Source organism: Saccopteryx bilineata, chromosome 7, assembly GCF_036850765.1.
Source record: "Saccopteryx bilineata isolate mSacBil1 chromosome 7, mSacBil1_pri_phased_curated, whole genome shotgun sequence".
Taxonomy (NCBI): domain Eukaryota; kingdom Metazoa; phylum Chordata; class Mammalia; order Chiroptera; family Emballonuridae; genus Saccopteryx; species Saccopteryx bilineata.
Window position 1 is genome coordinate 47,506,441 of NC_089496.1, and position 21,044 is coordinate 47,527,484.

At 60.0% G+C, this 21,044-nt stretch overlaps 1 protein-coding gene and 1 pseudogene across 3 annotated transcripts in view; both read left to right on the forward strand.

Annotated features, from left to right (window-relative positions):
- Nucleotides 1-2,673, forward strand: part of MINDY4 (MINDY lysine 48 deubiquitinase 4) — a 103,672-nt gene extending 100,999 nt beyond the window's left edge. The window contains exon 19 of one of the 3 annotated variants that reach the window (XR_010726613.1): nt 821-949. Coding sequence is in view for 2 of the 3 variants with exons in the window: in XM_066239748.1 (XP_066095845.1) it covers nt 2,245-2,517 (273 nt within the window). In the remaining variant the exon portion in view is untranslated. Of the gene's footprint in view, nt 1-820; nt 950-2,244 lie in introns of those variants that run through there. The other 2 variants (XM_066239748.1, XM_066239749.1) reach the window with 2 other exon arrangements.
- LOC136310800 (oxysterol-binding protein-related protein 9 pseudogene) lies at nt 11-1,137 on the forward strand (annotated as a pseudogene).
- Nucleotides 2,674-21,044: the final 18,371 nt, after the last annotated feature.

Here is a 21,044-nt window from a genome sequence, read left to right on the forward strand (position 1 = left end):
TCACCTGATTCTTCCACACCCAGTGGGGCAAGTGACGCAGCCCTTTTGATTCCCGTGATGTGATTGCTGATGAAGGGGAGGCAGGCCCGTGGGGCGGAGGGCACAAGTGGGTTATGTACCTCTCGCCACAGGTTAGGTTTGGGATGTCTCTTATTAGGGTAATTCTTCCCACAATTACTCTTGAGAAACGACCTCTTCTAGAAATATTTGCAAACATTTTTGCACATCCAGACCTGCTTCTGAGCACTCATGACCAGAAGGATTCCAGGGAGCAATGAAAGGCTGAACTATTGTTCAGGTGGTGAAATGGTACCACCCAGCCTTTCATGCGTGAAGGAAGGGGCACAGTTGCCAAAAAGCTGCTCATTTTGGGTGAGATTTCTTAGTATCATGGGGCATTACCAAATGACACTGAGAACACAGAGCTAGTTTGGGAAGGACCAGTTCCCGAAAACAGTGTAACATTCATAGCTGAGCAGGTTATCCACCATCCGCCTATCAGCCTTTCACGCTGAACGTTTTGACAAGGAGAAGCAACTCAGCCTTCCTCTCTGCACCGTCTAAAGATTTCTTGGGATGTTGATTGGCGTGCCGCGTGCAGGGCAGGGCTGTGTCTTGTGTCTAGACCATGCCGAACACATCCTCACATTCCTCGCAGTTGTGGAAGGTCTAGCCCCGCACTGCCCTGGGTGGAGCTGGGGAATGCAATAGTAATTGCTCCAAAATGGGCTGTTTGCAAATATCTCCTGCACTAAACCTTTCTATAAGAGCAAGAAGCACAGAACTATCGCTAAGGTTTTTTTTTCCTCCCAATGTCAAGGAATGTTTTTTGCTCATTTTGAAGAGGAATGGAATGGTGTCAAGTATGCACAATATTCACAGGGGAAGAGTCGTTACAGATACCGAGAAGCTGTCTGGAACGAGAGGACAGTTAGCTGGAAGAGCGGACTGTACATGAACCCTGCTGCCTCTGGGAGGCTGTCCCTCTCAACCTCAAAGGCAGGGGCAGCCATGTGGCGACTGAAGCCAGGCACCGACGCGGAGACAAAGGGCAGAAGCCCACGGACGGAAAGAGGAAGGAAGAAACTCAGTGGAGGTCTAGGTCGTTCACGAAGACGAAGGATGTTGGGTTTGTGATGAAGCCTCTTGGTGCTTCCGAGCTCTGGGTTGGCAAACGTGACCATCTTCCTTGGGGAGAGACTGTTCCTCTCTTCTCCTTGTCATCCAGCCCCGGGGCTACTGGGCTTTCCAAAGCAGATGTTCAGTTAAAGTGAGAAAGCTCCTCTTTCTTCCTCCTCTGTGGCAGTTACCATTTTCACTTGGGTGCTGAAGAAAACCTTCAGGTTTTGAAACCGTCTGCTCCCCCCCCCAGACCCTGTGCTGTAGAAAGCACTTCTCAAGCTCTGCGCCCTTGCACCGCGCGGAGGGACGAACACCCGCTTCCCTGATCGTCTCATCGGAGGGTGGATGTGTATGTACAAGATACCGGATCCTGCAGGAATCAGCTGCAAATGTGATTCCTCAGAGTTGTTTAAGAAAACTGGTCCCATGTATTAAAGGCATATGTTGGGAAATGTCGAGGCCTCATGTACAATAACTTTTATTTTGAAATTGAGCTATTATTAAATGGTATCTAAGCTTGGACTACAGTTTAATCATGCTCAGTGCTTCCTAGGGTGTCATAAAGTATCTTTTCGTTAAAAAAAAATGCAAATCTGTGCTTTATCCAACCTGCCGCAGCCCTTCCCTACCTTCCCGCGGCTCTCAGAGCAAAGCCCAGACCCTTACAGGACCTCCCAGGTCCCGCACGGCTCCGCCCCCTGCCCGTGCCCCCCCCCCTACACCTCTCTCCCCACCTTTCTGGGGCCCAGCAACTGGACCTCCTGCACCTTGACCGTGCCCGGATTTGTTTGTATCTAGTTCTTCCCATGTACCACCACCCAACACCCCTGGAAAACGGCTGGATTCTGATGTGGGGAGCACTCAGAGCAGCCGAGGGCCCCACACTGCCACGCACGAGGGAGTGGGGCCTGGCAGGGGAGAATGAGGGAACGACCTGCCCCCCATGCTCTCCGGGGTCTCGGGTGTATATTTCCGTGGAAGGGCCTGGGGTGTAGGTTTGTGTGTGAGTGTGGAGGGGGCGGGGGAGGGTGGAGCCCGACTCCTCTAAGACCCCGAGACAAGAACTTCAGGTGAGTGAGGGCCCCGCGGGTCTGACTCTCTGGTTCCACCCTCTGCTCTTAGGTGGAAGGGCGCGTCCGTGAACTGGAACGGCTCGGACCCCATCCTGTGAGCCCCCATGGGGTGAGTCCCATGGCTCCACCGCTCGTCACAGGGGTGACATCTGAGCCCCAGGCCTCAGGGATGAGTCTCTCAGAATGGTGTCACCCCCAGCGGGGCCAGCGCTGCTGCAGAAGCATCCAGAACCTCCTTGCCCCTTCCATGAAGGGCCTGCCCTGGACTGTGAGAAGGGCCCAGTGCGGGCTGCTGTGTGGCTCCCTCCCAGCTGAGCTGTGACTGCCAAGGACAGGAAGAGGCCAGCTCCTGGGGCCTTTGCCTGCATCCCTCCCTCGCTCCCTGCTGGCCGTTCCCTCACCCAGCTGCTGATACGGTCGGCCCGGACGCTGGGCACCTGTTATATCTGGTAGTTGGCTTTCTATAAAACAAGAGTGAAACTCATGGCGAGAGCCAAGACTCCTTGTTCTGTTGCCGTGAAGGATGCATGTGGGTTCATGACTGGGGTGGGCACAGTCCCGTGTGGAGGGGCCCCAGAGCCTGGTGACCTCTGGGCTAAGGTGTCACCTCACCAGGGTCTCTGCAGGCAAGTGATGCCCGCTGGCCGAGTGGTGGTCCTTGCCGCCCGTCTGGCTCAGCCTGACTTCACTGGGCAGACCCAGGGCTCAGGCACCAGGTTCCACAAGCCGTGCCAACCAGACGGCGCAGGCCCCCGGGAGGCTGTCTCCGGGCGCCCTGCATCCCTGCGGGTCCTCCAGGGGACAGTCACGTGGGCCTGGAGGGTGGGCTGGATCTGGCCGAGAGGATGTGGGAGAAAGAGCCTCCTACGGGGGTGCCTCTTGGCCACAGAGGGCAACAAATGGGGGTGAGCAGAGAGGCCAGGCGTGGTCGCTGTGTGTTGCTGCGGGGGCCCTGCACAGGGACTGGCTGCAGTGTGGCTGAGGGTCTGTGGAGACCCTCGCATTCCAGAGCCAGGACGGAACGGGTGGGCATGGCGAGAACAGTCGCCCATGAAGGGAAAATTGTACAATCGACGCCTCCTTCATTCCACTGATTTGTAGTCTACCAATTTCAGAAAGGAATATGAGGACGTGTAGAAATGCAGCGGGAGGCTGGTGAAGCGACCAGGGAGAGAGGTGTTAAAGGCAGAAGCTGTGGACCCTTTGCAATGGCTCCCAACACCAGGGCCAAGGGAGGGCGCCCAGAGGCAGGGCCCTGGCCTCCAGTAGCCTGTCCTGCGGCTCTCCACGTGAGAAACAGTGGCCGAGCCCTCCGGAGCCTCTGTCCCACACCGTCCCTGCTGTGCCCTGCGAGTGCGTGGGCTGGGACTCTGAGCGGTGCCCGCAGAGGTGGGCACGGGGGCACGCACTCCCCCCCGGCCCAGGAGGAAGCTGCAGAGGGCTGCAGACACTGGACGTCAGCCAGTCCCCAGCCTCTGTGTGTCCCCTGGGACTCAGGACACAAGCAGCACAGGGGCTGCCCTCACTCTGCAGGGCTGGCCAAGAGGAGCCCCCTCCTCTGTTACGTGCGAGGCATTCAGGGGGCAAAACTGGCCTTTGGTGGTGCCAGCTCAAGAGGCTGCTGTGTGCTCTCGGGGGCTGTGCACCACGAGTGTGGCCGCCTGCCGGCCTCTGGGGACAGGCAGGGAGGAGCCGGAGGGAAGTGAGAGAGCAGGGAGCGCTCTGTCCGGGCTGTGCGGAGGCCTGGGAGGCCTGGAGGGCTTGCTGTGTAAACTCGAGTGGCCGTTCACAGCAGGCGGCCGGCAGAACTGCTTCCTATATGTCCCTGCAATGTTTATGCATTTGTTTTCCTTGGCCGGGGCCAGGCTGCTCCAGCTGAGCGCCCCGCGGAGGAAGGGGGTTTCCTTGTTTATCAGCCTGGAAGGAAAGCCGTCTTTTCAATGAAACTCGCTTAACCTCCTGACCGGGGTCCCATTGACAGGGCTGGAGGAATCGGAATATTCCCGCTACTGGAGACAACCCGTTCCAGCCAACGGCAAAAACACTTTTCTGGAAGCCAAGACACACGCCGTTCGACCTCCTCTGCCTGCAGTTTTCTGGACTGGAAGATGAGCAGAGCCTGACACCACTGTCCCCCAGAACGTCCCCCAGACCCAGAAGCCAGAACGGCCCCGCCGTCCTGGGCCTGGCCTGTGGGGATGAGACCCAGGCCGGTGTGTCCTTGCTCTCGGGAGATCTGGGGTGCACAGTGCGCTAGGGGGTCTGTAGGTAAGCTTCAGAGATCCATACCCCCCACCTGCGGTGATGTTAACATCTCTGTGAACATGTACACATCTGTAATTTTCTGGAGAGAGGGTCCCGTAGCCTTCCTCACGACCTTGACCTTGGAATAATGGCCCCCTCTTTTCCCTCAAAAGGTTAAGAGCCAGCTATGTCCTTGAGTTGAGTGGCCGTGCCTGGGCGGTGAGTGGCCTCTACGAACCCGGGTTGGCCCTCCGCCTCTGGGCTCCGACCGCTGAACAAGCAGACCTCAGGAGGGCGTGGACAGGAAGCAGCTTTATCCTTTCTTATTATCACTTCCCGTCGGATTCTCTCTTTTTCTCCACTGTTTGTTTCTTGGTCTCTGGATGAAAGAGCAGGTTGATCCCGTTGCTTTGGAGGGACTGTGAGCCGTTAGACCAGTCTGAGGGGAGCACTTCATACTCTCATCGACGGAGAGCTCTTATGGGGGACCTCCCACCGCTGGGACCTCTCCTGGGCCAGGTGGTTCATCCTCTGGCTGCTGCTTCCGGCGAAGTTCACCTTCCTGCTTCCCCTTTCAACAAGATCCAAGTCTGTCTTCTGCAAGATCCACATTTGAACCATGTGAAGCCCCTCCACCTCTTCCCCTCCCCAATTCTGGAGGCCAGACCTTCCCCACGTAGGCTCCTCTGTCTGCTCAGCCACGCCCCCGGGGAGCAGCGACATCCCACCGTCCCCAGGCAGGAGTCATGGACCATCCCGCACCGCGAGGCGCACGGGGCAAGCTCTCAGGCATTCTTCTTGAACCCTCTCTCATTTGACTTTGGGAGAGGAGAGGCACCCATCCCGCTCCGCGGCCGTGGGAGGAGAGGCACCCATCCCGCTCCGCGGCCGGGGGCGGAGAGGCACCCATCCCGCTCCGCGGCCGTGGGAGGAGAGGCACCCATCCCGCTCCGCGGCCGGGGGCGGAGAGGCACCCATCCCGCTCCGCGGCCGGGGGAGGAGAGGCACCCATCCCGCTCCGCGGCCGGGGGCGGAGAGGCACCCATCCCGCTCCGCGGCCGGGGGCGGAGAGGCACCCATCCCGCTCCGCGGCCGGGGGCGGAGAGGCACCCATCCCGCTCCGCGGCCGGGGGAGGAGAGGCACCCATCCCGCTCCGCGGCCGGGGGCGGAGAGGCACCCATCCCGCTCCGCGGCCGGGGGAGGAGAGGCACCCATCCCGCTCCGCGGCGGGGGGCGGAGAGGCACCCATCCCGCTCCGCGGCCGGGGGCGGAGAGGCACCCATCCCGCTCCGCGGCCGGGGGCGGAGAGGCACCCATCCCGCTCCGCGGCCGGGGGCGGAGAGGCACCCATCCCGCTCCGCGGCCGGGGGAGGAGAGGCACCCATCCCGCTCCGCGGCCGGGGAGGGAGACCCAGCACGGCGACACCTCTCTCCAAGGCCTCACTAGCCACTGTCCTCTTCTGCTGCTTTCTTCACCTTGTCCCGTGGCCAGAGGACGGATGAACGGACGTCGGCAGAACCATTTGCACCACTCCGTAAGTTCTGTCCGGGGACGGTGCAGGTAAGAAGAGCAGTCTCCAGAAGGGCAGGCCTTCCCCCGGAGGCAGAGCTGACCGGGGCTTGGAGGCGTGTCGGGGACTGGCTAAGGCAGGGGTGGGCCCAGACCCTACCTGACTGCTCCCGAGGGTGTCCGTGTCTGAGCCGGAAAGAAGTCAGGCCACGGAAGAGGGACGGCAGTGGCCCAGCCTCCTGGGGGGGGGGGGTGGCCGAGGAGCAGGGCGGGTCTTTGCGCGGCTCCCACGGGCCTGGGCTCCGCTAAGCCAGCAAGGGCAACGCGGGGATTTTCCTGCGCTGGTTCAGGCCGGGGGCATCCGCACACCTGAGCTGAGGAACGTGGAGCCCCGCCTTCCGGCCCCGCCAGGCCCACCGAGTCAGAAGCGGCGTTTGAACAAAACCCTCGGCGAAGAGATTGAAGTCTGAGGAGCGCTGCTCCAGGGCTGGCGAGGCTGCGGGTGACCGTGTGGCATCGTGGGCGCCGTCCCGTCACGAAGACGCACTGATGGGATGTGCAGGAGCCGCGTCGCATCGGAGCAACCGCAGCGGGACCAGGGCTCCTGGGCTCAGTGCTGACCCCCTACTTCCTGTGTGGCCTGAGCCGTAGGCCCCTGGGCCTCAGTTTCCTCGTCTGTAAAATGACCCCCCCGACAGGGCTGGAGTGGGGACTTGGTGAGTCGGTCTGTTGGGGAGCGCGGGGAGCAGGCCTGGCCCTTCACCATGAGTGTGCTCTCAGCATTTCCAGGGGGGCTCCTCGGAGGTGGCGGCAGCTCGCCGGGCCGGCTCGGATGCGCCAGGTGTTGCAAGCAGGGGATTGGATGGAAGGTCTTTCCAGGTGAAAGGAACGGTGAAAGCCAAGAGACGGAACCTTTCCATCTGCAGGCCTCATGGGGGTGACCCAAGAGTGGGGCCCGGGGGGTTAGGAGGGGAGGCGGACAGTAGGCGAAGGCCGTGGCCGCTGGGCCGGCGGCTGGGATGTTTCCCCTGGACACAAGGACTGCCCAGAGCTCGGCTTCGGCCCTCTCTCCCTGGCAGGGGCCCGGGCCCGGGCACATTGAGGGGCTCCTGCGGAGCTCCCAGGGAATGGAGGTGAGCGAGAGGCGAAGGAGGCTGGAAGTGACAGGTGCTTTGGCTCTGGCTGCCCGAGGCCCCGTGGACAGTCCTCACCGGCCACCGAGCCCTTCCTGGATCCTGGAACCTGCAAGAGGCAACCAGGCTGCCAAGTGTGTTTGCAGGTATTTCCCTCCACCCACCAGGGTCCTCCCTACTCCCTCATCGTGCCCTAGTCCTCGTGGGGCTGTGGGAGCGGTAATTACCAGGCAAAAATGCCAGGCATTTGTGATAGGGAGATTGCTTAATGCAGGACAAGGGGTGGGCGGGCGAGCGGGCAGGCTGGCTGCCTGGGGGTCGGGCGGCACCCGGCCAGAGCCGGCATGTTCCTCCAGCGGCTGCTCTGCATGGGAGAGGGGGCAGGTCCCCGCCGGCTGGGCGTTCGGTGGTTGTGTAAACCTGAAGTTGGTTGTGCCCACCCCTTCCCCTTTATGCCATCTATGATCGTGTGCTTCATCCCACCGTCCTGCCCAGGTTTCCACGGAATACCCACCCTATGTCCTTGGGGAATCCCTGAAGGCCTTCCCTTTACAAATGGGGAAACTGAGGCCCAGAGAGCAATCCTTAGTTAAGAGTCCTCCTGGGAAGTTTCTCCTTCACAGGAGTCTTTTGGAGACCAGACCACCAGATGGTCTTGGGGCTTAAGGGAATATACTTGGTATCCGATGGGGGTGTGGGGTGATGCCAGCCCCCCTCTCGTTCCCCCATCTGGGGCTTAAGGGAATATACCTAGTATCCGATGGGGGTGTGGAGTGGTGCCAGCCCCCCTCTCGTTCCCCATCTCTCCTCCAGCCCCACCCACCCTGCACTCAGCAGCTGCTCCCCCAGAGCCCCTTGGTGCCTGAAGGCTTTGCTAGTGCTTTGTTGTACCTGGTTCTTGCCCTTCAACTCTCTCTATCCACTGGTCAAATTCTGCCCGTCCCTCAAGGCCTGTCTTCAAGGCTCCTCCTCTAGGGTGCCCTCCTGGGTTACCCAGGTGAAAGTGGGGGCCTCCCCTCTGAGTCCTTGCTCAGCTCCTCTCTCACAAACCAGGTCCCAGTTAGTGGGTGTTGGTCACGCAGCTACAGGTACAGGTTTTGCTGTTACTGTGCATGGGCACACACACATACACACACATACACCATACAGACACATACATACACACACATACACACAGACACACATACACACAGACACCACACAGACACACACATACACCATACGGACACACACATGCACACACATACACCACACATGCACACACATACATACACATACACCACACATATACACACACACATATACACCACACAGACACACACATACACACATTCATACACCACACATACATATACCACACATACACCACAGATACATATACCATACATACACCGCAGATACATACACCACACAGACACACACACACACACACACACACGCACTTTTGTACCATGCGGTGTGCCCTTACCCCTGGGCCTGGGGCTCCTTGTCTTCCCACGGACCTGTCCGATCCTGGGGGATGAAGCCCAGGGCTCACCCCCCTCTGAAGAAGCCCCCCTAGCCTGCACCTGTGCCCTCCCCCCCGCCCCAGCTCCAGCGTAAATAAAGCCCCAGGCACTGGGTGTTGGGCTGGGGAGGCGGCAGCTCCCTGAAGTCTCTAAACCGTTGATTCCGGGTGTGGTCTTAAGATTAAACCTGGCGCCTTTCCTGTGCCCCTGATAAGGGCAATCCTGGGTTCTTATCTGACATTTTCTGTTTTAAAGCCTGTTGACATCTGGGAGGTTGGCAAAATCCCACTAGTTTTTGGAGTGAAACCCTGGGTGATAAGCACCCTCCTCCCTGTGCCCTGCTGGTCGCCCAGTGTGGGCACTCTCGGGGCAGCATCGCTGGGCCCTGCCCCCTCTGCCTCACCCCTCCCCTATCCTAGGACAGAGACTCAACCTGGGGGATGCTATTAATAATTATGACAGGACAATTGTGTGAACAGACTGTGCTGTATATGGGAACCTCAGTCTAAGGAAGGATTGTTCTTACTGATTGATCTCCTGACACCGTTCCCCAAACTCCTAGGCTCAGATCCTTCTTAGATGTTATCGGGGGCATAGGGCTTGGGGGCGGGGAACCTATATAGGCTGGAGCAATCAGGGAGGCTTCTCGGAGGAGGAGGAGGATTGAAGCTGGATCCTGAAGGAGGGTTGGGGAGAAGGTGGGGCAGAGGCACCCCAGGCAGGGTGGCAGGGGCAGAGCTGCCAGGGGAAAGGGGTCTGGGAGGCCATGGGTGGCGGGAAGGTTAAGGATATCGGGGCTGGATCCTGAAGGGCTTTGCATGTCAGGAGAAGGAGCGTGAGCTGCCTCCTGTGAGCACTGGGGAGCTACAGGGGGTTTCAAAGCAAGGCAGTGGTAGATCCAACTGTTGTAAAAAACTGATACCGTGAGAGTATGGAGCGTGGATATGAGGGAAGATGCCAACTTCTGAGCTGGGGTCGTGGGGTGGGGAGTGGGTGGGAGACAGCTGGTACGGCCATGATTCCGTCTGGGGAGCAAGGTGGGGGCCACGAGCCTGGAGCCGAGGCCTCTCTCTCCTGCTTCCTGGCGGGCAGGTCTCAGCCTGAGCAGCCGTTCCCTCTGTCTGATGTTCCCTCTGTCTGTCGCCTCGTCGCCCCCGGCGGCTGCAGCCCTCCCGGGAACATCCTTTGCAAAACACCCCTACCTCCTGACGAAGGCTTCCCCTGCCCCTGCCTTGGCAAACCATGAAGGAGGGGGCCTCAATGCGAGGAAGTGCCCGGGCCTTTGTTCTGGCTCCAGCCACGGCCGGACCCATGGCCTATTGTTTTAGAAGGTTTTGGGCCAACTGGATGGGACCGGTGGGTTCCCTTGGGCCTGGCCTCCTCCAAGTGCACAGGGGAGACAGCCAGCCTGGCAGGGTGGCTCTCAGTCCCGTGGGGACCTCAGGGAAGACCTCTGTGCCTCCTCTGTGTGCTCAGAGCCTGGGACCCCCAGCTCTGGTCATGTGGGGTGTCAGGGGGCATTATGGAGACTGCTCATCTTCTGAGGTCCAGGGGCTGCTCAGGCAGGAAAGTGGACAGGGGCCTCGCAGGCTCTCCGGGACCTGTGGGTAGGAGGCCCACGTCTCTCTGTTGGCTCTTCTCTCTTTGGTTTGGGGGATTCTTTTTTTTTTTTTTTTAATTTTATTTATTCATTATAGAGAGAGAGAGGGAGAGAGAAGGGAGGAGGAGCAGGAAGCATCAACTCCCATATGTGCCTTGACCAGGCAAGCCCAGGGTTTTGAACCGGCAACCTCAGTGTTTCCAGGTTGACGCTTTATCCACTGCGCCACCACAGGTCAGGCGGTTTGGGGGATTCTTGCTGCATGGGGGGTACACTGTGAAGGAGCCTGGCAGCTTGGCAGAGGGATCCTGAACTCACACCTGGAGTTTGCTATCTGGGTTTAGATCTGAGCTCCAACTTCTCAGTTGTAGAACCTAAATTAAGTTACAAAACAAACAAAATGAAACCCTCTGGGCATCAGTGGCCCTGCCTATAAAGCGGGAATAACTATATCCTGTGAGGTTGGCGTGGGGAGGCAGGAGGCAGTGCGTGGACCAGGGGCTAGCGCCTGTCTGCACTGGGGCATGGAGGTTGGCTGTTTTTGCTGGGAGCTGACTGGGAGGGGGCAGGGATTGTGGCAGACTTAACTCACTGAGAATCAAATCGTGAGCACGTGCGATGCTGAGTGGACCTCAGCCATGTTGTCCCTGTGACCCGTCCCCACCGTCCCCAGCCCACCCCCAGGGGCAGCCCCTCCTCCCCTCTCTGCAGCTCTCACGGGGCCCCAGAGCTGTCCCCGAGCCAGCTGGAGCTGTGCCTTCCTCTTTGGTTGTCCCCAACAGGCCCCCCCACCTCCATTCTGGGCTTTGGTCCCCTGTTTGTAAAATGAAGTGATTGGAAGAGGTGGCTTTATGCAACTGGGCCCACAGTCTCATCAGTGACCACCCCTGAGATGGTGACCCACAGCCCAGTGGCTGGCACTGCACGAGGCACCTGATGGGCCAACCATCAACCTCCCACTTCCAAACGGGGAAATCGAGTCTCAGACAGTCCAGGCGCCTGCCCAGGGCCCGCGGGCTAAGCGGTGCCAGATGCCAAGTTCTTCCCACTTGCTGCCTTGCCTCCTGGAAGCCCGCAGTCGGGGCGGACGAGAGGGTGGGGCTTCCTGGAACCCCTCCTCTCCTATCTCCCCTATTTCCTCCCTGGTCACCAGCCCGGGCCTGAGACTTCGGGGCTCTGGGAATATCTGCGAGTGTCCTGGTTTCTACCCCGGGAGCTATTGTGTGGGAGCCCAGCCTTTCCTTCTATTCAGACTTGTGCCCACGAGCAGCCCGGAGACAAGGATGGGTCGGAGCCCCTGTCTGGCCCTGCCCGGAAGGAAGCCCGGTCCGCCAAGGTGGGAGCAGCCATCCAGCCCCTGCGGCTCCTGCACCCCCACTTGCTAATCGCCCCCAGGCCCCAGTGGCTTCAGCAATCTCAGAAAGTGCCAAGCGCTTTTTTTTTTCCTTCTTCCCCGCTAATGTAGACACACCTTGACTTTATTTGTCTAAGGATTTTCCATTTCCTTTTCTGGAAAGACATCAGGGTCCTGAATGTCCCTTTCATCACAAAGGAGGCTGGGAAGAAGGGAGGGGGGCTGTCCTGGGCACCTCGGGAAGGAGGGAGTGAGGGAGGCTGAGAACCCAGCACCTGTGTGACCCTGTGCTGTGCCCTCCCTGACCCCCCCCCCCCACTTCAGGCTGAGAGGACCACTCCAGTTGGCCTTCCATACGAATATACGTATTCACGACTAAAGACCCTTCTGCTCTGATAGTGAGTTCCCGATGTCTCGTGGCGTGAGGCCGACCAAGTTTGTCCACTCTCGTGTCCGGTCTGTGGCTGTGCCCTCAGTCACATTCAGTGGTCTGATTGTCCAAACTCCCCTTTGGGCCTAGCTCCCACCCGAACTGGTCTGGGTGTGGAACTCCCCAAGGGCAGAGCCTCTGCACCCCCAGCCTGGGGACTCCCTGCAGCAGGTGGGGCCCTGGAGGGGAAGCGGAGATTCAGGCTGTGAAGGTGGAGTCAGATGGGGCATCGTGGGCAAGATGGCAAGTGTGCAGTGTGCTGCCCCGTCTCCACCAGCCCTGAGGGTCTGAGCCAGTGTGGAGAGGAGGGCGGGGGGGGGGAACCTTCCCACTCCCACTGTGTCTGGAAGCCCACCCCATCCCATCTCTCCTTCTGCTTGGACTTTCCTCTCTCCAAACTGCCTTCCTTCCTTCATATAAACAAATCTGTTGGCATGTCCCTTCCTCCAGGAAGGCTTTCCTGATTACTGGAAAGAGGTGGGGCTTTTCCGCTGCCCACAAATCCACCTCATCCCTTCCTGAGGCTCGGGCCTGGGCCTCTGCTGCCGTCCCCTGAACCCCAGGGCTGCATGGTGGCCCATGGGTGCTTCAGGCTTCCCTCTGTTGTCAGGGGCACTTGACTCAGCTACTCTCTGGGCTAGAGAGTGGTGGAGGAGTGATCTCTGATGGGCACTGGCCACGGGGCCGGCCCAAGCTGGACACCATAGGCACTGCGTACATCAACTGTGACTTTCCATTCAGGATGCACCCCCCTGAGGTCCATGCACCCCCCCCAGGCTTGGTCCTTCTCCTGGGAAGGCCTGCAGGGCCCCTAACACACAGCCTGCTTCTCACCTCCCCTGTGTTAGATCGATTCCCGGTACAGAATTAGGAGACCTTCTCCTGATAACAGGCTGCTGTCTTTGCAGTCATAGAGGAAATCTGAGAAACACTTCTCTTCCTTCGTACACGGCATCCAGGCAGCTCGGATGGACGGTGACACTCAGTCTCGGTCTCTCTCTGGCATCATGAGAAGCCTCCTCCGTCTCTGGGCTTTTAGTTTCATTACATTGGGATTGGGTGGGTTTTTCAAGTTTTTGTAGATCAGCCCCTTTGCTGCCCCAAGTCCTGAGCAGGGGAGGCGGAGGGGGTTCCTGCCTTGATCATGCAAGTAAGTCCTTCCTGGTCCACAGTGTGCCCGACTGGCTGCCTCTCTGCCGGTGGGGAAGAGCTAGTGGAGACTGCTTCACTGTGCGTGACATTGGGGAAGCCACTTGAGCTCCCGGCCTCAGTTTACCTTTGTGCAATAGGGTCTGAATGACCTGAAAGCCCTCCTACCCTAATGTCCTAATGCCCTGGGCGCTCAGAGGTGCTCAAACCTGGTAGCAGGGGGCCCTATGCGTGGACTTCCCAGGACTGGTGGGCATACCCGTAGAACAATAGCACAAAGAAGAGGTGTGTGTGCTGGGCCGAGGCTGCTGGCGCTGGGGGCTGGGCCCGGGGGCCCAGAGCAGGGGGCCATGTCATCGTTTTCTCATTAGGCAAGACAGCCGTCCGCCTGTGTGAGCCTGTGTGAGATGATCTTGCTGGTCCTGTGGGCTCCAGGAATGTTGGCTTTACATGAATAGGATCCCTAGACTGAGCCCCAGGGGGAGGGGTCCCCAGTAGATGGGGATAAGCGGGGGTCCGGCCCACCCTTCCTCCACCCTCCTAGACTCACCCCACCAGCTCCAGTGCAGCATCGTGACAACATCCTGGGGGACCGGGGTGAGAGGTGGCTCCCCAGGTGGCCCCGCCTGTCCCTGCTCCGTGGGTGCCAGCACACCCTCCTGCCACGGGCTGGCGGGCTGGCGGGTGGCTCTTTCTGTTCACCTTTGAAAACGTTCCTGAGCTGCCTGCACGTCCACCCTTCCCCCACCTGGCTGTGGTCAGAGACCTGGCCCAGCCCCCATCCCTGTTCCCACCCAGGGTGGGGGTGCCATCGGAGATGAGGGGAGACCAGGACGCACATAGTAATAGAGGGAGTATTCCTAAGTGAGGAACCACGAAGCCACACAGTTACAGAAATGCCCACCACGCATACATGTGCCCAATGACCCCTGCTCTCCTTGTTTGAATTCAGCTCAGTGATAAGGAGATGAGATGAGAGAGGCCCTGGGTTCTATGCCAGAGCGACCGCTCTGGGGCCCCGGGGCTCAGGGCACACGCAGCAGAGGTTTAGGAGGTGCAGGGTTCGTGGCCACGGTGTGTGTGTGTGTGCACGCATGTGTACATGCGAGAATGTACATCCACTTGCGTGTGTATGCATTCAGGCATGTACACATGGTTTGCATGTGTGTATTCACATGTATATGCATGCAGTGCTGTGCTGCACAGGCAATCAAGGTATGTGCACTGCATGTATATAATGTGTACACGGTCCACGCCCACATGTGTGTGTAAGCATGTGCCACGTGTGTACATGCATTGTCAGGGAGGAGGAAGGGACGTGCAGGCCTATATTGTGGTGCCCTGGCCAGGTGTGGCTTGCTGAGGGCAGGTCAGAGGGCCAGCGGACTCGTCATCAAGGCACAGGAATAGGCTTTGCTTGCTGAAGGGTCAGTGTGAGCACAGCTGCAGTGTGCCCCCCTCCCAGCCCTGCCGTGCACCTCCATCAGGCAGCCACGGGGGTGGTCCTGGGGGGTCAGTGTGAGCACAGCTGCAGTGTGACCCCCAGCCCTGCCGTGCACCTCCATCAGGCAGCCACGGGGGTGGTCCTGGGGGGTCAGTGTGAGCACAGCTGCAGTGTGACCCCCAGCCCTGCCGTGCACCTCCATCAGGCAGCCACGGGGGTGGTCCTGGGGGGTCAGTGTGAGCGTGGCTCCCACAGGCATGATGCTGGCTGTGTGTGGGGGTTCGGGGCCACATTTCCACTTCCATCTTGCTTTTGTGGCCTCTTCCTCATCAAAAAAATATTAAGAACTAAACTGAAGACTTGGTTGGTAGAAACATGAACATATTAATTCTGGTGGTGAGCTGTGAGATCAGCAGCTCACACAGGGAGAGAGGAACTTCCTCAAGCTCTGCGACCCACCAGCATCTGAGCAGTTCCGCTGGAGGGCCTGGGGGGGCACGAGAGGCTGCCCCAGGTGGCACCTGCTCCTGCCGGAAGAGCCTGTGGAGCACGAGCTCCCAGCTTGTCCCAGCAGCAGGGCCCCGAGGAGGCAAGGACAGCCCAGCATGGCTGATGCGACCAAGGTGTGGCCCAACGGTGCCGCAGCCATGGGGGTTCTGAGGAGGAGCCGGATCAAGGATGTGGTAAGAACATCAGAGACCCACAGCAGGGCCCTGAGGCCAGGGGGCCGGATGGCACGGGGTGTTTGGGACAGGGGCTGGAGCAGGAGGAGAGAGAGCCTAGAGTCCCCACCTGCAGGACCAGCTGTGAACAGCTGGACACTGCCTCTGGGCACAGGGGCCACAGGTGAGGAGAGGGGTGGGACAGGGGCAGCACAGGACACCTTAGAAGGCGAGAAGAACGCCAGGAACCACGGGGCGGGGGCTTTGGTGACAGCAGTGTCACTGGGGACAGACGCCCCTCTACACTGGCTCAGGCCCTTCAGGGAGGCACAAAATGGTCAGGTTTGGGGGGTCTCGGGGAGCTGAAGGCAGGCTCCTGTGGATCCTCTCCGCTGTCTTGGTCCCTGGTCAGGGAGGGCGATTTGCTGAGTCCTTGGTGGAGTCGGAGGAGGAGGTGGCCTGTTGTCGTCAGAGAACGGGGAAGGAGAGACTGGGTGTGACCTGGCCTCAGAGGGGACCAGGAGACCTGGCTCCCTGACTGGCCTCCAACCTGACCCCACTGAAGGACCCCAGGCATGGCCCCTTGCCTCTCGGAGCCTCGGCTTTCCCATGAGCAAAATGAGGGCATCAGATCCAACGATATCTGACCCCTTTTCCCAGTGTGGCGTTTTGTGATCTAACAAGGCAAAGACAGAAGATGTTTGCGGCCCCAGGACAGGCGGGGCTGGGGAGCTTGGAAGGCAGGGGACGAGGAAGTGCTGCGTGTGTGCTCAGCGTGAGGAAATGATCCGAAATCACTTCCACACATGACGACGACTTCCCTTCCAGGAACCCGCAGAGCAGAGGGGGACATCAGGCAGAGCCCCCCCACCCCAAGTCCTGCCCGTCCCCACCCACCCACCCGCCCGCGGCCCCCGAGGGCGTGGCTGGCAGCCTTGCACAAAGGCCGCTATCATTTTCTAGAAGGGAGGGATGCCGCCCTCCTGGTGGACCGAGTCCTCTGGACTCACTCGCGGGGCAGGGCTGGGGAAACCGCCATTCTGCTCCCTCTTGAGGGACTTCCTCTGTCCAAGCAGAGGGGATAGGATGGGGGAGGAACAGCCCTGCGTCCTCACAGGGTCCTCAGTCAGGTCTGGGAGCCCAGCCTGACCGGCAAGTCTCTATGGACAGACTGTGGCCAACTGTCACAGAGTCGCGCCAGGCTGGGGGCCGCCCTCTCCGGTCGGGTCTCTCGGGCACCTCTCCTGGGGAATCCGCCGGGGGCAGTGGCTGAGCTGATGGTAAAGCATCAGCAGAGAAAACCCACTTTGCAGAGGTGGGTCTGCCATGGTCTCCTGGCCTCTGTCTGCCTGGATAAGCCTCGCTATTTATTTATTTCTCAGGGCGGGCAGGTGTTGGGGGTGGGGTGGGGGAGGGCTGAGGGGGAAGTGAACCAGAGGCCGTCGCTTAGAAAATGACCAAATTGTTCCTCTCCGGTGAATCTCTGGTGGCCCACTAAATCCGGTTTTGATTTAAGGGGGATCGTGTGACACCCGCGTGGCCAGGAGTGAGCTGTCAGACGGGGAGGAATTGGCGTGCTTTGAGAGGTGGGTGCTGCGTCCTTGGGGGAAGTCAGGGTCAGAGGGCAGGTGTCTCCCCCTCATCCCCGCCACGCCCAGCCCTATGCTCAGCTCTGCCGGGGCCACGGCCTCACCCCCTGGGGCCTGGAGGGGCAGCCCAGGCTGGGGTGAGCTCACGCCCGTAACTGTGGGCGCTACCATGGAGGGGGCGCAGGTGTGTAGGAGGAGAGTGTATGGGCCAACATCCTGGGACAGTGTGGCTGGTGGCACGGAACCCGGGTCCTTGTCTGGAGCTGGGACGGGGTGGTGGAGAGTGCCACACAGGGAGGTGAGGGGACAGCCTTGAGGACTGGCCTGAGAAATTTGAGGGGACATCTTGTATCCTTCTTAATATCTGTGCTCTGGGTCTGGGTCCCTCCTCTGCCTGCCACCCTGGGTGGGGGTCGCCGTGCCTCACAGGAAGGCTGGGTCCAGGCTAGTGCAAAGTCCCCGCTCTGACCCATGCCTCCCGCAGGGTCATGGAGGAAGACAGGCCCCCTCCAAGTTGCTAAGAGCCAGGGTCCACAGATCCTAGCTCAAGGTCCCAGAAGCATGGTGGTCAGTGCCCTGTTGAGTGGTTGTTAGCGCCCTGTTGAGTGGTGGTCAGCAGTCTCTTGAGGGGCACAGCTGGGAGGCAGGAGAGGGCCTCCCTGCAGGGGCGTGCTGATTCTCACACCCCTCCCAGGACCCTCAGTGACTTCGTCCTGTCGTCCTGCCCTCCCTCAGTGCTCTCTGCCTTGATTCAAAAAAGCCTGGTGGTTCTGGTCAATTCTTCCAAGCTGCTGGTGAGCTGACAGTGACTGAATGGTCATGGCCAGTTAGCCATCTGAGTCCCCTTCTGCCCCGAATTCCATCCTCCTGGTGGGCTTCCTGGAGGCAGCGAGTCATTGTGTCCCACTGCCCGGCCCGTGGTGCGAAGTCGGTGCCTGGCCCAGGAGGAAGTGTCCACTCCCCTCTTCCCTCTGCCCCGCCAGCCGCAGAAGCTACTGGCTAAGAGAGTGACAACCACTGCCACACGCATGGGTGTCTTCTCCCCACGCAGCCCGAGGTCAGATCCGTGGCCAGCATCCGAGCCCTGCGCGCGCACCTCTGGACAACGCCTGAGGTCCTCCCGCTGGCCTCGGTGGGGCCAGAGCCCAGACTGCCCTGGGAACAGCCGGCTCTGACTGGAACTTGGGTCTCGCCAGGCATGTCAGGAATAGGCCACATCTGGAAAAGCATTTGCCGAGAACGTTGATCTAGCAGGGCCAGCCGGTGCCCTCAAGCCTGAGCGGCCTCACGTCCCGCCCCGGGCTCAGGGGCTGGGGTGAGGGGCGGTCCCCCCTTATTTAGCTTGGCTCAGAGCCGTGGGCTCTGGAGGCTGGGCCTGTGCCACTGTCCATGGGAGGGACACGGAGCCTGCCGAATCAGGCCGCGCTGGAGGAGGGGTTGGGGTGGAGGCCGGGCCCTGCCCGGAGCCGTGCTCCCAGGCTGGGAGCTTCTCTGCGAGCCATTCTCATCCCCCTGCTTCCTTCCCCGTCCACCCCCACCACACCCTCCCTATTCAGGAAAGGGGAGGAGGTCCCTCGCGCTGACCCCCTCACCCATCCGAGCACCTCTGGGGCCTGGATCCTCCAGCCCTTACACTTGTTCCTGGGGATTCCGCACGGGAACCAAGTACAGCGGGGGGCCCTTCCTGACAAGCAGGCAGAGAACCAGACTCATGCTCTGGAAATGAGGGGGTCCTGAGTTCTAATCCCCGCTCTGCCATTCCTTGGCAAATCACTTAGCATCTGAGCCTCAGGATTGTGGTGAAGACAGGCCATCAGCTAGATCAGGGGTCCCCAAACTTTTTACACAGGGGGCCAGTTCACTGTCCCTCAGACCATTGGAGGGCCGGACTATAAAAAAACCTATGAACAAATCCCTATGCACACTGCACATATCTTATTTTAAAGTAAAAAAACAAAACGGGAACAAATACAATATTTAAAATAAAGAACAAGTAAATTTAAATCAACAAACTGACCAGTATTTCAATGGGAACTATGCTCCTCTCACTGACCACCAATGAAAGAGGTGCCCTTTCCGGAAGTGCGGCGGGGGCCGGATAAATGGCCTCAGGGGGCCGCATGCGGCCCGCAGGCCGTAGTTTGGGGACCCCTGAGCTAGATGTTCCCTCCCTCTCCCTCCCTCCCTCCCTCCCGGTCTCTCCCTCCCTCCCTCCCTCCCTCCCTCCCTCCCTCCCTCCCTCCCTCCCTCCCTCCCTCCCTTCCTTCCTTCCTTCCTTCCTTCCTTCCTTCCTTCCTTCCTTCCTTCCTTCCTTCCCTGGTTGGCCCAGATTTGTGACAGACCAGTTAGAAGGAGATGGAGGGGTTTGGGGCTCTCCTAGATCTGGGGCTCTGATGGGGGACCTTTATCCGTTCCCACTGCAGTGGGCAGGCCGTGGCAACTAAGGCCCCTTTGCATTGTGGGAGATGGCGGGTGAATAGGGTGGGCTTTATTCTGATGGCACTTTCTGGACTCGTCAATGCCTTCATCTGAAGGAATGGAGCATATGGTGGCACTTAAGGCAGAAACCATGCTGGCTTGGGGAAGAGGGTGGGAGATGCAGGGTGTGGCTGGGGTGTTGCCCGGAGGGCCTTCGTATATTGTACTGAGATTGGTGGGCGCCTCATTTGCTTGGGCAAAAGTGCTTTGCCTACCCTGGGACCCTGGGTCCCCCATCTCCTGCCCCGTCCCAGCAGCACACGAGCCTCTGCCAAGTACCCATTCACACATATGTGCCCTCCATAGTCACACGCTCTGTCACCCTGCAGGTTCACGTGTTAGAAGGCAAGCTTCAGGGGACAGGAGCTGGCCTGACTGGTCCATAGCTGTCTCCCAGCACCCAGGACAGTGTAGGGCACATGGCACGTGCCCAGTGAATGTTTGTGGGATGAATTAGTAGGTCCCAGGTGCCTCTCACCCTTGGGCATGGTGGCACATCATGTGCATCAATGCAGGGATCCTGAACTGGCCCATGGACACTGTCACAGAAACTGGGACACGCACTCGCCTCCGGGGCTCCTAGTCCTGTCTCTGCAGGCCAGTACCAGCTCTCCCCTGCCGCCCCCAAGCCCTGCCGCCGGAGAGCTGGTACCTGCCAGTGTCGGAACCCATCCTTGCACCAGCTGGAGGACAGGGACAGGTGTGGCCCTGTCAGGACCTGGGAGCTGATGGGAAAGAGGACAGTGTGTGTGTCCTTTAGAGGACACTGAGAGGTCCTGTTCTAGGAGACCCTGGCTGCGGGGGCGCCCTGGCTCTGCCCTTGGAGCCTGGTCTGAGGGGAAGCAGGGCCATCCTCCGAAGCTCGGGTGTGGGGGAGTCTCAGGTCTGCGGACGGAGCCCCGGGGTCGGGGCCTGGGCGAGAGGGAGCCCCCCGGGCTGCTGAGAGCTGAGCCGCTCTGCCCAGGGTGACGGAGGGGGAGCAGGTTCTCTCTCTCTCTCTCAGATTGTTAGGAAGTCACCGACTACCCCTGTTCTGAGCCACGAGGTCTCTGAGCAAGCAGGCCCGCTGGCCACCACGCTGACTCCTGCTGTACCTCCACTCCGTCCTGTTCTCCCACGCACTTAGGTCTACTGGGGCAGACCGAGCTCCCCACACCTCCACCCCCAGCGGGCCTCGTCCCAGCAAATGCCAGGCTGACCCCCGGGTGGCTCGGTGCTGAGGCCAGGGCGACTCTGGTGAATGTCGTGGCTGGGCGGAAAGGTGGCCAGGGGCGGGGACTGGTGTCATCTCTGCACATGGCCCCTGGAAAGAGGCACAAGACCCACATGCTCAGCCCCACCCTGTCCCTGGTACATGCAGAATTCAGAGAAGTCTTTCTTTACTGGGCCTCCATTTCCCACCTGTAAAATGAGGAGAAGACAACGCTCATACGTAGGGCTGTGGTGGGGAAGGCAGGAGGCAGGGAGCCTGAGCCCGGCCTCTCTGCTCGGGCTCCTCCTCACACGCACACGCACACGCACACGCACATGCACACACACACACGCACATGCACACGCACCAGGCGGCTCCCCACCAGCCTCCAGGCCCTGTAACCCTGTGTCCTGCTCAGTTCATTGGCTGCCCCCAGGCCTCTGTCCTGTGCCACAGGACACAGGCTGGACTAAAGGGTCTGCATCTCCTCTTCCCCTCCCTCTGCTGGGGTGGGGGGACTTTGTCTGGCTCCCCCCGCTCCCCACTCCTCACCCA